Source organism: Colletotrichum higginsianum, chromosome 1 (assembly GCF_001672515.1).
Source record: "Colletotrichum higginsianum IMI 349063 chromosome 1, whole genome shotgun sequence".
In the NCBI taxonomy this organism is placed as follows: Eukaryota; Fungi; Ascomycota; class Sordariomycetes; order Glomerellales; family Glomerellaceae; genus Colletotrichum; species Colletotrichum higginsianum.
Window position 1 is genome coordinate 1082344 of NC_030954.1, and position 15725 is coordinate 1098068.

Consider the following 15725-nt stretch of genomic DNA (forward strand, 5'->3'; position numbering starts at 1 on the left):
AGGTTCTGCATTCAGTCTTTTGGCACTGGGCCAGGTTCCGCGGTTCGGATGTTTGGCCCGGGATGACATGGGAACCACATTCGGTGCCGCGACAAGCCTGGACACACACTCACACGCCAGATCGGGAGCCTGCGCCACCCAGTCTGCACCAGGGGACTGCCCTGATTGTCTCGCTCTTGGCCTCTTGGTGCCCTGAAGCTAGCCAGGGTGGTAGTAGTGGTGGTGGTGGTAGGAGGGGTTGTGAGAGGGGTTGTGAGAGTTTGGCGGTGTATGGATTTTTTTTCTTTCCAAGAAGAATCTGCAGCTGTGTGTGTTGCGAGCACGTGTGAGATGAGATGTGTTAACGATGTACTATGTTCTTGTTTGCGTGAATGCGGCGAATGACGGGGAAAGGAGGGGGGGTTGATTCATGAGGTTCAGTGAGCGAGTGAGTGGGCGAGTAAGTAGAATGAGAGTGAAAGTGGCGTTGGTTGGCGGAACCACTAACATTTTGGCGAGCCGCCTACCTATCTTCTTCGGCAACTATAATTCATCTAAGCAGAATGAATGCTGTCAAGGGGAGGAGGGGCACCCGAAGGACGCTGAGTCGACCCGCCTGGAGGTACATCGTAAAGCCCGTTATCGAGCATGAGACGTCTTCGGAGAAAAACCCAAAGCTAGGCGGGCGGATGACGAGCACCCAAGCAGCTATGGCAAATGGGCGGCATGCTCCCTTATCCCAATCGGCCCTACGGAGAGCGGCGTTTCGCATGCAAGATTGGGCCATCGATCACATCTGCAACAGGACTGACTTACTGTAGCGCCGAACCACCTTCACTCACACACGCCTCCCGGGAGGGGCGATTGTCCTTACACCCCGTTTCAGGGGACATCCTCGAACACCACCAGTCGACGAACCTGAACAGCGGGAACAGTCAACCTGTGCACTAGTAAGTTACAATAGTCAGAGATGGCGGCCGGAGACGTTCTGTTGGGAACGGGGACGATGGGGGGGGGTCGGAGGGAAAGTTGGGATGCCAATGCCTGTTAGTTTAGCTCTGCTTTTTTAGTTTCTGCCCGCCCTAGCACACACACACACACACACACACAGGGTTTCCCGCCGGAACATCGCCGCACACTCTCACTATCGGGAGGTCAAATAGTGATGGTGGTAGTGGTGGTTGGTCGCTGCTGGCTTGTGAAAAGTGCTGAGTTTTCCCGTCGCGTCCATGGCGTTCGTTAATCGGGCCCTTTTCGAGCGCGAGCGCGCGATTGCTCCTCGGTCTAGAAGCAGTTCATTTGTCATTAAGGATTAGCGGACGGGGTTGTTGTGATGTGTTGATGTGATGTGTTGATGTGCGCGCACCTCACGCCTCCCCCCCCGTTCCTGTCCTCGCTCTCGCACCACCCGAGTCGGGTCAAACCTCTTCTTGCAAGCCGATCGAGACACAGAAGGTCCCGCGCGGCGGCTAGCTAGCCAGCTGTGCTGGCCGGGGGCGGATACGGCGCAAGCAGAGAGAGAGCACAACATCAAACTGATAACGGCGGCAGCGAGCCACACTGCGCCGTGCTTGGTGCAGACACGTGTTGGCCCCGAGCCGGCTGCGCTACCGGCTGCGAGGACAAGGCGGTCGGCCTGCAGCCGCGGCGGGATAGGGCAATGATGGGCAGCAGGTGGTGCGGGCAGCGGGACAGTTCGACTTGGCTCAGCGCAGGAAGTCCTGATCAGTGATGGCCCAAGGGAAAAGGAAGAGGATGAATGGGGGGGGGGGGGGGGTGAGTTGATGACGGCATGGGGGTCAGGCTCGGCGGGCACGGGGGGGTTCCCAAAGAACCAAGAGGCTTCAGAAGACACAGAGAATGGATGGCTAAGGGTTCCTGGCAGGGATGGGGAGAGTCTTGGAGGGGTGGGATCTGATGCAGGGGAGGGTTTGCTTCTGTCCTCTCAGTTGCTCAGTGTTGACTTTCTGTCAGTACAGAGTATGGGTACTACTCTTAGTGCTCACTCTCAGTGCTCATTCTCAGTGCTCACTCTCAGTGCTCATTCTCAGTGCTCACTCTCAGTGCTCATTCTCAGTGCTCACTCTCAGTGCTCATTCTCACTCACTCACTCACTCACTCATGTTGCTGCAGAGTGAGAGGAAAGATACGTACCTCATATTCCCTCTCCCCTCCATCTTGACTCTTCAATACGGATGGTGTCACACCTTTACACTTTTTCAACCACACACACACACACACACACACACACACACACACACACACACACACACACACACATCGAAACTCTGCACTGCTTATCGCCGCATCCACCACCGCCTCCACCGCCGCATCGCCGGCTTCTCTCCACTTCTCTCTGACGACTTGCTGTGGGCCCTCTCTTCGTGTTTTTTCCTTTCTTTCTTCCTTTCTTCCTTTCTCCTTCGTCCTCGCCCCGCCAGCCGAGCCCGTCCGTCTTGCTTGGCCACCCACTCACTCTCTCCCCCTTACGCTTGGTGTAGTGTACTCTGATAGTACATCGCACACTACATGTACACTACGGACACGCAGTGGTGGTCAGGCAATTCGCATGCCATGCCATGGCGGCAAGGCGTGGGATATGTCCATGTTCATCCATGTTCATCCATGCTCATCCATGCCCATCCATACCCATCCATACCTGTACCATACCATACCCTTCTCCATAACCACCCGCCCGTGGCGTGGATGGACTGACGGATGGACTGAACTCGGTGGGCGCCGACTGTCAAACATGGTTCAAGGTCCATGGCTCGATGACCATCCCGGCCTCGAGACCCAGTGCTCCGTACACTAAACATCGGTCTATCCAGCCTATCCATTCATGAATCCATCCAGAGAGCCTAGCATCCATCACCCACCATGTGTGAGAGCACCGGGGCCGAGAAACACCACCACGCACCCACGCCCGCCGTGGAGCTTCCCGGTCTGCTCGTTGCCGTTCCTGCTCGTAGGCTGGTCTCCAGTTCTTTCCATTCTGTCCTCTTTTTTTATTTGCCATTCGTTACGTTCCCAGACGTGTTGCTGTCCGCCGCTTCCGCCTGCCACTTCCAAGTTCCCGAATCCCATTAGATCATCATCCTCCTCCCTCCTCCTAGCCCTCCTCCTCCTCCTCCCCAGTCCCCCCTTCATCCAACTCCTCTTCAACCCAGCCCTCCTGTCTTCTTACACGATGGCGCCTTCTTTTCACGAATGCTACCGCCGTGAGGTCCACTGACGAATCTCTCCCGCCAACATTGTCATCGTCGTCGTTGTCGTCGTCGTCGTCGTCGTCGTAGACACCGCTCGTCCGAGATACCAGGATACTTACTTGATCCATCCCACAAATATTCCACATCAGCAGCTATAACACTTCCTTTGACCACTGCGCCGCTTTTCAGCTTGTGTTCTGTTCGGAAAACGCATCCGAGATAACGAACGAGAAGAATCTTTGAGGACGATAGAGAACAATTCTGAGACCAGAGGCCGACCGACCGACAGCTAGGACGACGATCATTGCTCCGTACCGGCACAATGTCGGGGTTCCCTCAGGATCCGGGGGCGAGCAGCTCCAACACGAGCTCCAGCGTATCCCCTCAGCCTGCTGCGTCCCAAAACCCTTTCAACAATAGTCAACAGCCGGGAAAGCTCCAGACTCCGCCGCTGCTCCATCCTTCGTCCGCGACGCCGCAAGCACGAAAAGAGAAGAAGAGGGTCGGATTCCACGGCGACGGCCAGACCCAAGCCCAAGTCCAACCGGAGAACCGCCCGCCGAGCATCGTCATCGAGGACGACTACTTCGCCCAGGCCATGTCTCCTGAGGGTCCCGAAGTTAACCCCTTCGACACCCCGCGCCGCCGAGACACTGATATCACCCCGGCTGGCGCCCCGGATGCCGGCGAGCTGCGCCGCGCCCTCACCCAGGTGCTCAACTTGGAGAACCAAGATGGCAGCCCTTCCGAGACGCCCGCCCGGCCTCGGCCCGTGTTGCGTCGGAACACCAGCTACGACGACCCGCAGGAAAGGGAAAAGGCCGACCTTGCCGAGCGAACCGCCGGCGAACGCCAGCAGCGCTCCGGGCTCGAGGCCCGCCAGCGCGCCAACCGCCTGGCCGTCAGCATCGAAAACTACTCGTCGCCCCCGTCTCGCACCAACTCGGTCGACATGGCCTACAATCCCTTCAGCGACGACGAGGACGCGGATCACGTCACCGGCCTGAGCTCGGCGGTAGACGGCGCCCAAGACCGGCGCAAGGTCCGCTCCCGTCCTAGAAAGAACTCTCACCTGGACGCCGAGAACCTCGTTCGATCGCACACGAAGCGCTCCAAGAAGGGCGACCGGGGACCGAACGACTACTTCAAATACCAGCCACCGCCCGGCGTCCGCTCCGGGACCGCCACACCCACCCTCGAGCAGTCGTACGCCCACGACTATGTCCCGCCGCCCAAGCAGTACCAAGGCGGTATTCTCTCTTCCCTTCTTAAGCTGTACAACGAGAACGGAAGCGGAGGCAGCAGTGGTCGAAACACGCCTGGGGCCAACACGCCTGGGACGGCAACGCCCAACCATTCTCCTCCCGGCTCCAAGCCGGCATCTGCCCCCCCCTCGGCCCCCCCCTCGGCTCCCGGATCTCCTCGTCCGTCGCGCCCCAACAGTGGCTTGTTCCATTACCACAAGAAGCAGGGATCCCGCTCTTCGGTTGCCCTGGCAGAACTTCTCAAGTCGTCGTCCGCCATGGCCGGTCCCGCCTCGAGCGTCTTCAGCCAGGGGTTCACAGAGAAGATCAAGCATGAGCCCCCGTCGAGGCCGAAGAAGAGGAAGTCCAGTGTCTGGGGCGGCTCGTCGCCCAAGTCCTCCAAGGCGGACGATAAGATCCGCATCACCAAGCACATTGCCCAGATCTTGTCGCGCCATAAGTATCTCGTCAAGCTGTGCAGGGCGCTGATGCTCTATGGTGCTCCGACGCATAGGCTCGAGGAGTACATGAAGATGTCGGCCCGCGTGCTCGAGATCGAGGGCCAGTTCCTCTACATTCCCGGCTGCATGATCATCAGCTTCGACGACAGCGCCACCCACACGACCGAGGTCAAGATTGTCCGTTCGGCACACGGCGTCGACCTGGGCAAGCTGCGCGACGTGCACGACATCTATAAGCAGGTCGTCCACGATCTCATCAGCGTTGACGAGGCCACCATCATGATTGAGAACATCACGAGCCGCAAGCTCAAGTTTGGCAACTGGACGCGCGTGCCGATCTACGGCCTGGCCAGCGTCTGTGTCGCCCCTTTCGCCTTCCAGGGACGCTTCATCGATCTGCCCATCGCCTTTATCCTCGGCTGTATCCTCGGCTGGATGCAGCTTATCCTCGCGCCGAGCAACGAGTTGTACGCCAACGTCTTCGAGATCACGGCCGCCATCGTCACTTCCTTCCTGGCACGCGCCTTCGGATCCATCAACAACGGCGAGCTGTTTTGCTTTTCTGCACTGGCACAGAGCTCCATCGCCCTCATCCTGCCCGGTTACATGGTGCTCTGCAGCAGTCTGGAGTTGCAGAGTCACAACCTGGTAGCCGGGAGTGTGCGCATGGTCTATGCCATGATCTACACCCTCTTCCTCGGATACGGCACCACAATCGGCACCGCCCTCTACGGCATGATCGACAAACACGCGGAATCCCGGACGTCCTGCACCAACCCGCTTAATAGGAACTGGTACCTGCTCTTCGTCCCGGGCTTCACCCTTTGCCTCTGCATCATCAACCAGGCCAAGTGGAAGCAGACGCCCGTCATGATCATCATCTCTCTGGCCGGGTTCCTCGTCAACAGCTACTCGTCCGACTTCTTCGTCGGCAACGCCCAGATCTCCAACATGCTGGGCGCACTCACCGTCGGGCTGCTGGCTAACCTCTACTCCCGCCTCGGTCGCCACGCTCACAACTACTGCCTCGACTTCCTCGACTGGTGGGACCTCCGCATAGCTCCGCGCTTTGTCACCGCGAGCCGTCGCCGCAACGAGCGTCCTCGTCCGGAGATGTATCAGATGTCCGGGCAGACCGGCGCTGGTGCCGGTTCCAACGGGGTCCACACCCCCGGCGAAACCACGCCCGAGACGGCGCCCACCACACCGACGACCGAGGCCTTCTCCGAAAAGGACATGGCCGAAGGCGTCGTCCCCGAGCGAAAGCGCACCGTTGGCTACGGACTCGCCGCCGCAGCCATGCTGCCTGCGATATTCGTGCAGGTACCTAGTGGTCTTGCGGCCGGCGGGTCGCTGCTTGCTGGCGTGACGTCCGCCGACCAGATCACCAACAACAACGGCACGACGAGCGGTGACTCCTCGGACCTCAACAACTCAGCATTCGCAGTCCTCCTCAGCGTTATCCAGGTCGCCATCGGCATCACCGTCGGCCTGTTCCTGAGCGCCCTGATGGTATACCCGCTGGGCAAACGTCGCAGCGGCTTGCTCAGCTTCTAGTTTGTGCGAAGCAGGATCCTGCCGGCGCGGTTAGATTTTCATTTATTCGGTTATTGGATGTGGGCCATCGAAGCACCACCGGACTTGGAGTTGGGTCTCGGGACGAGACGGTTTCTGGATACAAGGAGCATTAGAAGAGCAAGCATGTAAACGGCAGTCGGGCGCCTGTGTTTTTTTTCTTTTTTCTTGGAGGGGATTCAGCGTTGTCTCTTTTGTTTCTTAGCAGGGGTTTAGATCAAGTTCGAGAGTTCAGTATTCGAACATGGAATACAACAGAATAAGTAGTAGAACAAAGAACAGACACCAGAGGTGGTAGAACCTCCAGCACATCACCACGCTTCCTTTTCGAGATCGTTACATCAAGTGAATGGGCCACTACCCATGTAGGTTGAGTGGCCGTGTCCTGCCACTGTGTTTCGTTGATTGAGTGCCGAGAGGGGCGACTTGACTCCATGGACCTGGCCGTCGTTACGAGGCGCGAACGGGCCAGCTGGTGTACGCTCGTACAACGGGATTCAGTGAACGCTTTCAGCATTTGCCGGGAATATGCGGACCCGTGACGGTAGGGTGGTGCAGCCTTGGTCGAGAGGTGATGTTGTGTACGTGAAGGGAGCTAGATGGGCGAGGCCGGTCAACGGGAGTACTTCGTGCCTGCGGTGTGTGTTTTGTCAATGTAGAATTCGCACATGTTCCTTGGCTTTGGTCAATTCGGGTTGCTGCAGTCGCAGATGGCCTCGCGATTCTTCGTACAGCATTACCTCCTGCATGTGACATTCAAAAGGCTCTGCTGAGGCGCGATGACAAACATGCAAGGCGAGAGAGTCCGTTACTTAAGTCGGAGACCCCTGAACTACTGCAGAAAACTCTCTCTCTCTCTCTATCTCTCTCTCTCTTTCTCTCTATAGGCTATCTCTTGATTGCAACCTGTCAGCTGTCGAGTTGATGGCTCGCCGCCTGCGTCCCGGGTGACTGTTTCCAGCATTTTCTCGGAGGCTGCGTGTGCTTCTGTCGCAAAAGCCGTTTACTGCCCCAAAATGAAATCCCGCGTCACCACCTTACGTATCACTGTTGAGAGGCTCTTCCAGGTGTTTCGCAGTGCAATAAGTGTGATCGACTGGGACACTGCTGAAGCATAATTACCGGCCGGTGAATCGCGCACGATCCCCTGTTGGGTGTTGAGTTTTCCAACCCGCAGTTGCCCGGCTAGTTCGTGGTTATCATAAAGAGCCGTCGGGCGTCGTTCGAGATATGCTGCGGTTGCTCGCCCCATGGTCGGGTTGGCCAAGGACGCGGCCGAAATTCCGGAGGCATTGAGACGACGTTTATGCAAGCGTGAAAGGTGGCGTGACCAGGATCCGTTTAGAGTACTCTCACCGAAACCACCGTTTCTTGTTTTTCTTTTTACCTCGCGACAGTCGCTTTAAGATAGCGTCTTGGTTGCTCTGTCTAGGCCGTTCTTCTACTTTGAAAAAACCATGAACTCTACAAGTCGGTTGTTGTGTCTGGGCGTCTGTCAGCTGGGATTATGGCCCGGTGTCAGAGGATGATGCATGGCAACGGCGGAACGGAGGAACAGCATCGTGGAGACTTCTGTCTACCACAGGAACGTTCAATGTCTTTCCAAAAAAGAGAAATGACATCTCCGAGGTCTCTCCTCCAGCTAGACACGCACCGGATGACCCTCTGATGGCCGATGCCCCTGTGCTAAGTTGAGGGACATGTGTGCTCACCGTCCTTCTCGATGAAGATTCCAGACTCAATGACCCAGTTGTAGGGTGTTCTGGTGACCAATCTTTATTGTAGGGCCGAGGGGAGTACTGCCATACATCGGCGCGCCATCCTGAACGTCTTTCGCCTTGTGAGCGCAGAGTGCGAGATGCAAAAGTCGGGTTACGCAGACCGTTAGACTTGTGCCACATTCTCTTCCACCAAGGTACCACCAAATAGCAATGAATTTTGGTATATTACGAGAAACATGCCTTGTACGCAGGCCGACGTCAAGGTTCTTGAATCTTGGTACATGTCTTTCACCATGGCGGGTTCTGGTTCCTAGTACCTAGACTGCTCGCTCTCGCGCCCAAGGTCTATTCGTCGTAGCCCTTGAACTAGAGACACCTTTTTTTTGTATTACGAACAAGAACGACACACGCAATGCGAAGAGATTTCAAAGGGTGCGTATGATTACATCAGGCACATCGTCTCGTCAGCCTGCTTCTATCCCCCTTTTGGCGTGGAGTAAATCAGCCGCACATATGCAGTGTGATTCGGCGCCCAGCATGATACTCAGTCCACCGCTGTAGGGATTGAAGACATCATGATATGTGTGAAAAGGCAACCAGAGTATCCTATTCATTTGATCATCGCCGCAGTGTATTCTCTTCGGCATCTCCCTCACTCACAATCTGCAGTACGCCGATGGCTCTCATCATCCTCTGTGACCACACACAGCACCCGGGATGGCTGATACCAAGAATTGTTGCCAGGAATCAAAAGAGAAAGGCAGGGGGGGGGAGGCATCGGCAATCGCTCGTCCGGATGCCGGTCATCGGGACCCCTGGCGCCATCGGCCACCGGGGGTCGGGAGAGAGGAGGAGGGGAGCGGCGCCGCGGGAGTCGGGAACGATGTAGGACCCGAGTATTGGGCGCGAATCTGACCGCGCGCCGCAGGAGTACATTTACTACCCGCAGCGTCGCTAGAGGGCGAACGGACAAGATCCGAACAGTATCCTTGCGTACTGCCAAGCGGCCAAGCAAGCTAAGCTGACCTTGCTTCGTCTTTCTCTACATTGTGCCGCATGCCTGCCTCGCGTGCCATCCCGCATATGGACCCCGTTCCCGTTTGGGAGCTGGTCAGTGGCAAGAGACCGCCGCATCCAACGAAACCTTGCGCGCGTCCTATGTCGTTGGGAAAATTTGGAAAGACATGTGAAAGGACGCTGAGATAGATGGGCGCAGGTGCCGACAAGATCGCCGCCATCAGGATGCCAGGACTCTGCAAGAGAGGGAAGGGTGTTAAGGGGGGGGGGAAGGGGGGGGTTGAACGGGATCCACGTTTCCATGTTATTTGGATCGAGGTTCGTAAGCACGAATATCTCATCTTTTGCTTGTTGGACCCGCCGGATTTGTAAACGCGTGCCAAGTCGTCGGGCTCACGATGGAGCCAAAAAGAGGTGCCCCTCTAGAACCCCACGCCCGCGAGCGAGAGCGAGAGGGAGGGAGAAGGAGAGGGAGAGAGAAACGAACGGCCTTCTCCCCGCGCCCTCGCCCCTCACCCTTGTTTCCCTCATCAGAGCCCTCCGCACCGCTCCCCGGATCCACCTTTCCCTCTCGATTCTTAGGGGGGGGGGGGGGGGGAGAAGAAAAAAAAGGTGAAAAGACCCGGTCTGGAATCAGGGTTGGCCAGTCTCCAGATCAGGTTTGGATCTTTGGGGGGTGGTGGGGAAACGGAGCGCGGGGGAAGTGACTGAGAGAGAGAGAGAGAGAGTGAGAGAAAAGGCGAGAGGGGAGGACCCGTCGAAAAAACATTTTGGAGTTTTGTGGTCCTCCCCACCACGACAAATCCACAACGGACGCCAAAGAAACAACTTTTTCCCTCCCCCACCCTCACTTGTGTTTGGTTTGGGTTTTTTCTCCCCCTTCTTTCCTTTGGCTTGTGAGAGCGGCCCCGTCCCGCTCATCGTACGATTGTCATCTCAGGCGGACCCGCCTGCGAACTCGTCAACCGTTACCATGTTGGGAGGGGAGGGAGGCGGAGGGGAGAGGGAGGGGGAGGCAGAATGAATAGAGAGATCTCGTGACAACACACCGGAAGGGTTGCAGCGCAAGATTTTGACACTCCGAGATCCGGGGGGAGCGTCATCCAGTTGGATAGTCGTGGACAGGGGCCCTCATGCCATTATTCAACGCCCGTTAACTGACTCTGGGAACCTTGACACGGTCAGTAAGACTCTAAACGCAGATTTGAGCGAGCGTGTAAGTGTGCACCTGTACGTAAGTGCGGACCCTACAACAGGAACAAGACCTACAAGCTTCACGCCAAGCCGCCGGGCAAGTATCGGCATCGCTGGGCACGAAGCTTATCTCGAGCATCTGTTGTCTGGTGAAACGCAATACGCCATTTCATCACAGTGCATTGGAACATCATCAGGGTCCCCTCACATGAGCGTGCAGATGGTATCCTTCTTGTCTTGTTGTTTTTCAATTCATTTCATTTCAATAATGCTTCATTTCGCGCCTGTGACGCTTTTGCTCTTGGGTATTGTGATGGCCTCCCCGGCCTCCGGATAGGCATTTCCTTTGCTAAATCCTCCTTCTCATGTGCCTGTTTCGTTCTTCTTCCAAGTCCCACCTGCGGGCGTATCCAAGAATTTTTCATTAGACTCCTCTAGTCACCCCCGTACAGTCACCGACTGCTACAGATCACTCCTTGCGTGCGGCATCCTCGACGTTGGCGGCCTTGATGCTGCCCTTCTCCTCGTCGTGGTCGTCAATCTCCTTGGCCTCGGCCATCTCGCCCTCGACGCCAGCGACGGCGTGCTCGAAGCTGCGGCCGCGGCGCTCGGGTCCGAACATGGTCGTGATGACAATACCCGTTGCGATGATGGCGGTGGCGATGCCCATAACGGGGCCGTATGCCTCGACGCTGTGGCCCGAGGGGGCCGTGACGAACGTCCTCTCGGCGATGGCGTTAACAATCTGCGCCGACGGCGATGAGATCATGTTACCCAACTGGTAGGTGATACCGGGGAACGACGAGCGGAAGGCCGGGGGCGACAGCTCGTTCAGGTGGATGGGGATGACACCCCAAGCGCCCTGGACGAAGAACTGCATGAAGAAGCCGCTGGCGCTGAGGGCACGCTCGCCCTGGGGCAGGATCCAGGCGGGGATGAGGCAGGCCGACATGAGGGCCGAGGCGATGATGGCGCGGCGGCGGCCAAAGAACTGCGACAAGTAGCCGATGATGGTGCCGCCGACGCAGGCGCCGGCCTTCATCAGGATCGAGGCGCGTGACGCGCCGGCATTGGCCATCTCCTTCTGCGCAATCATGAAGGTCGTGTACGAGTCTTGCGACGTGTGCGAGTAGAAGTTGAACCACGTCATGAGGATGATGCAGTAGACGCACATCTTCCACTCCTGGGCAAGCATCTTCTTCGTCTCTCTCCAGAAGGCGCCGGGAGACGCCGTCTTCTTTCCGCGAGCCTTGGCCTCGAGGAACTGCTGCGACTCGGGGAAGCAGACGCGGACGAGACCGACGGCGATGGAGACGCCGGCGGCGATCCAGAAGACCGTCTTCCACGTCTCAACACCACCACCGACGCCGAGGTTGGCGCAGGCAGCGAGGACGTAGCCGAAAGAGTATCCCTGTTGGAGGATACCGGACATGAGGCCACGGGCGTTGGAGCTGGGGAGGTTCACATGTTAGCAGACGTTCAGGTATTAGATGGAGGGCTCGACATACGGGCAGTGCTCGAGGGCCATGGCAATGGCGTTGCCGTAGACACCTCCCATGAAGAGGCCGAACAAGCTGCGCACAGCCAAGAACTGCTGGAAGGTGGTGCTGTAGATGGTGGCAATCTGGAGCAGGCCGAGGATGATCATGTTGAGAACCATGGGCCACTTGCGGCCGTACTTGTCTCCGGCCAGGCCGAAGCAGGCGGCGCCGACGGAGCGGAGCAGAAGAGTGAGGGTGATGGCGGTGGTGATGTCCGTCTTGGAACGGTCGTAGTAGTGGGCCAACTTGGTGGTCTGGATGGAGAGGGCGTGGAAGTCAAAGGCATCGGCGGTCCAAGCGCAGAAGCCGCAGATGAAGAAGAGCCAGTCGCGGGGCCCTAGCTGGGCCATCAGACTGAAGGGGTTCTTGATGGGATCGGGATCCTGCCATTCCGTGTGCGTCTCGCCCGTAGGACTGACAACGACGGTGCGCTGCTTCCAGATGAAGAGGTCCTTCAAGGACTGCTTCGCCGTGGCCACGACGCCCTTGGCGATGGGGTCGGCAGGCTGGGCATTTGGTGTCGACATGCTGGATGTCGTGTGATGTGTGTGTGTGTGTGTGAGTGTGTGTGTGACACAGTTCCACCTCGACAGGCTCCTCAAATTCTGCCCAGGAAGGGAAATGAGGGCAATGAGGGGAGAGTGGTGTGAAGAGAAGAAGAGGAGGAGGAGGAAGAGGAAGTCGAAGAGGATGAGGCACGACTGACAGAGATCAAGTGGGAGAAATGGATGGGATGATGGGGGAACACAGACTTCTTCATATAGTTGAGAGCAGCCTTGATAGCCCTCCCCATCGACGAATCATCAGCCAGTCCGGCGGCTCGGGGCCAAGAGTTCGTCGGGCAAGGGGGGACAGTGGGCACTGGACAGCATGATGGAGGAGAGAGAACAGAACGCAAAGCAACGGGTATCTAGGGTTGGATGGCCTACATCCCAGTCAGCCCTCGTTTCGAAAGCGATCACCTCCTCCCATGATGGGACACTGCAGTGAAGCGTCATGATGAGAGTGGGCAGACAGACCAATAGCGGCACTAATACTGGGCAGAGATGGCTCAGATGGATGCGTGGGGAGTACAGAGCTGACGATGCGGGGTCGGGTACGGGGTCGGGGGAGAACAGGATGGTGAGGAGAAGTGAGGGAGATGGAATGGGGGGAGGCATGCAGCTAGAGTTTTTTAGCGGAGAAACGAGATACAAGAGGCCATGTAGAGCAGGCCAGGTAGAGAGCAGCATGCAGACCAGGTCGAGTGACCAGGAGGAGGCACGAACGTGGAGAGGTGAGCAGAGGGGAGGAGAGAAGAGAGGCCGGGGTGTCTGGTCCAAGTCGGTGTCAGAGCAGGGAACAAGTAGGGGACCACGATGACTACGAGGGATTGGTTCACTCTTTTGCACGATTGCATACGATAGCGTCCCCCAGAAGCAGCAGAGACGGCCTTCGCTCCGGCACATGATGGATCAACAGCCCATGCAGGCAGCAGACCGGGGGCAAAGAACAAGGAGTGTGGGTGGAACAGGGGGTATGTGAGCGTGCGAGTGTGTGTGTGTGTGTGTGTTGGACGGCGGCATAGGATGATTTGTGTTTGTAGTTTTGAACCATGCTACGGCCATGAGTGCGACAGCCGGATAGGAATCCGGGGGTGGGAAACATAGTGACGGGGCTTGCCCGAGATGTTCATCCAGTGGCGGGAGGCGGCGATAGAGAACGCCTTGTTGGTCTGCCCTCACCAAAGAGGTGGCCTTTGGTTGCCATCCAACGTCGAGCAGGTTGCCCCTCCGTCCCAGGGTATGACGGAGAGTATTGCGGTGTCGGAGCAGTGTAAGAGACGGATGGAGATGAGGCCAAGAGAAACGGGCAGAGTGGAAGGCTACCTAGGAATAGTAACGCGGAAGGGGTTGAGATGTTTTTGGTGAGCCGACAGATGCAAGCCTCAACGGCAGAAGCAACAGGAAAGGCGCTGAAAAGACACCTTTGGAAGAGGGGCAAGAAATGAGGGTCGAGGCCAAGAAAAAGTTTGCGCCTCACACTCCAGGAGGTCTTGGCCGTCCGTGTTGGGGACAGCAAGTGTGTGGTCTGTGGGGAGAAAGGGGGGGTTTGTTGGTGATGGTGTTGCATCACGACCGAATCCGTTTGATGGAGCAGCAGCAGCATCATGATGGTGGAGGAGGAGGGAGAGGGGGCGGGCAGACAATGAGATGCGTGGGCGAGGGATGAAAAACTGGACAATCAAAAAGAACTAAAGAGTCGTGAACTACCTTAGGTAGATAAAAAAATGTTGGTTGCGCAAGGTACGTATCGAATGGCCCAACGTGACAACCCGAGGTTTTTGGGAAAGAGCACTCAGCAGTCAGCAATTACTAGTTGCCAGTCAATGTGGGAGGAAAGAGCACGGCGAGGAAGGTAGCGAGGTATCCACCCGGTCACGATCACGCCCTCCCCTCCTGCCTGCCTGCCCTCCTCCTCCACGTCGGTCTTGGCCTTCTGGTGGAGGGAAGACACGGAAAGAGCCCGACAGAAAGCGAGATAAGGAACGCTACGTGCGCCTTGGCCATTGAGGGAGGGCACCAACAACACACCAAGAACCAAGACTCGCAAACGAACAAAACGCGGCCGGAGATGGGGCAGGGATGGGCTCGCTCAGCACACGCAGGCCAAGACGCAACGGGCGATGGCTCTGCCAAGAAAGTGCTTGTGTCCGTCTCGGCAAGCCATCCCGTCACGCCAAGTCGCTGGGCGCTGCGAGGCATGTCGCCGCACTTCTGACGACGTCGACGACAGAATCACGGATTAGAGGATGGAAGTGTGGAGTGAAGTCGAACAAAACACCGACCCGAGGGGAAGAAAACCCGCGACGTTGATTTCCGCGTCAGAGATGGAACGAACTACCTGATTGACAGCGGCTTTACCAGATTCGACCCCGCCAGATGCCCGATCCGCAGTACGGGGTAATTAATGCCCCGTCATCTCATGGTGGTGCTGGCGGTGCTGCGCCGGTGGCTGCGGGCACTAGAGGGTGCGTGTCCTGTCCTGTCCCACCGTACAAGATGAGAAATAGTGTGGCATGTGGGATGCGTCCGTCACAAGGTACGGGGACGTGGATGCTGGGGAATTAAGCTTAACGGCCGTGGATTGGAATGCCTTGATCTGCTGGCTGATGCATTGCTAACAGCCAGCACCGTGAGCGTCGGCCGACTCTGCCAGGCGCATCCTGTCGCGGAGAGGGAAAACATGTCGCCTGCAATGCAACATATCTCTTGGCCAGTGAAACCGTTTGCGATAAAGATGCTTCTCTCGCAATGGGAAATCCGCGTTCTGCCCTTGCCATCGGTGGTCACGTTGCAAACAAGATAGCGTCCAGTGGACAGTGGTCAATGTCAGGGTCATTACAGACCTTGTACTGCAAACTCCAGACTCCAGACTCCAGTCCACCCACCCTCCCCTTTCGTCTCCATTAGACCATAAACGTGACCATGACCATGTTCCTCCCCAGGTTTTTGTTCTGTGTCTAGCTCGAGTTGGGACTCCCCCAAATGGCCCAAACTTTGGGAAAGACCCAGGAGACATGCAACTGCTATTTAGTTGGCCATCGTTCGTGAATTATCGGAACTGGACCCGCCCCCACCCCCACCACCACTGGCTGACTAGCACAACTGCCAACTGCTACTGGCTCGCTCCTTTCTCGCCGGAAAGAAAAGGAATGGCAAGCAAGACCCGTAACTTTTCCTTTGGGCAGGCACCGGGGCAGGCCGGGGCAGATCGGGTCCACTAGGGGGGGAGGGGCAAAGGG

The 15725-nt window shown here is 57.3% G+C and overlaps 3 protein-coding genes across 3 annotated transcripts; 1 reads left to right on the forward strand and 2 right to left on the reverse strand.

The window, feature by feature from the left end:
* Positions 1 to 1218: 1218 nt before the first annotated feature.
* CH63R_00342 (uncharacterized protein) lies at positions 1219 to 2156 on the reverse strand (the record flags this gene model as incomplete). Its single annotated transcript, XM_018295317.1, has 3 exons — positions 1219 to 1263; positions 1346 to 1916; positions 2134 to 2156. 3 exons carry the CDS (start codon positions 2154 to 2156, stop codon positions 1219 to 1221), a joined length of 639 nt encoding a protein of 212 aa, XP_018163679.1.
* Positions 2157 to 3510: 1354 nt separating this feature from the next.
* CH63R_00343 (Pheromone-regulated membrane protein) lies at positions 3511 to 6450 on the forward strand (the record flags this gene model as incomplete). The annotated part of the gene is made up of 1 exon (XM_018295318.1): positions 3511 to 6450. The coding sequence occupies one exon, from the start codon at positions 3511 to 3513 to the stop codon at positions 6448 to 6450; it is 2940 nt and encodes a 979-aa protein (XP_018163680.1).
* Positions 6451 to 10869: 4419 nt separating this feature from the next.
* Positions 10870 to 12468, reverse strand: CH63R_00344 (Major facilitator superfamily transporter; the record flags this gene model as incomplete). The annotated part of the gene is made up of 2 exons (XM_018295319.1): positions 10870 to 11851; positions 11909 to 12468. 2 exons carry the CDS (start codon positions 12466 to 12468, stop codon positions 10870 to 10872), a joined length of 1542 nt encoding a protein of 513 aa, XP_018163681.1.
* Positions 12469 to 15725: the final 3257 nt, after the last annotated feature.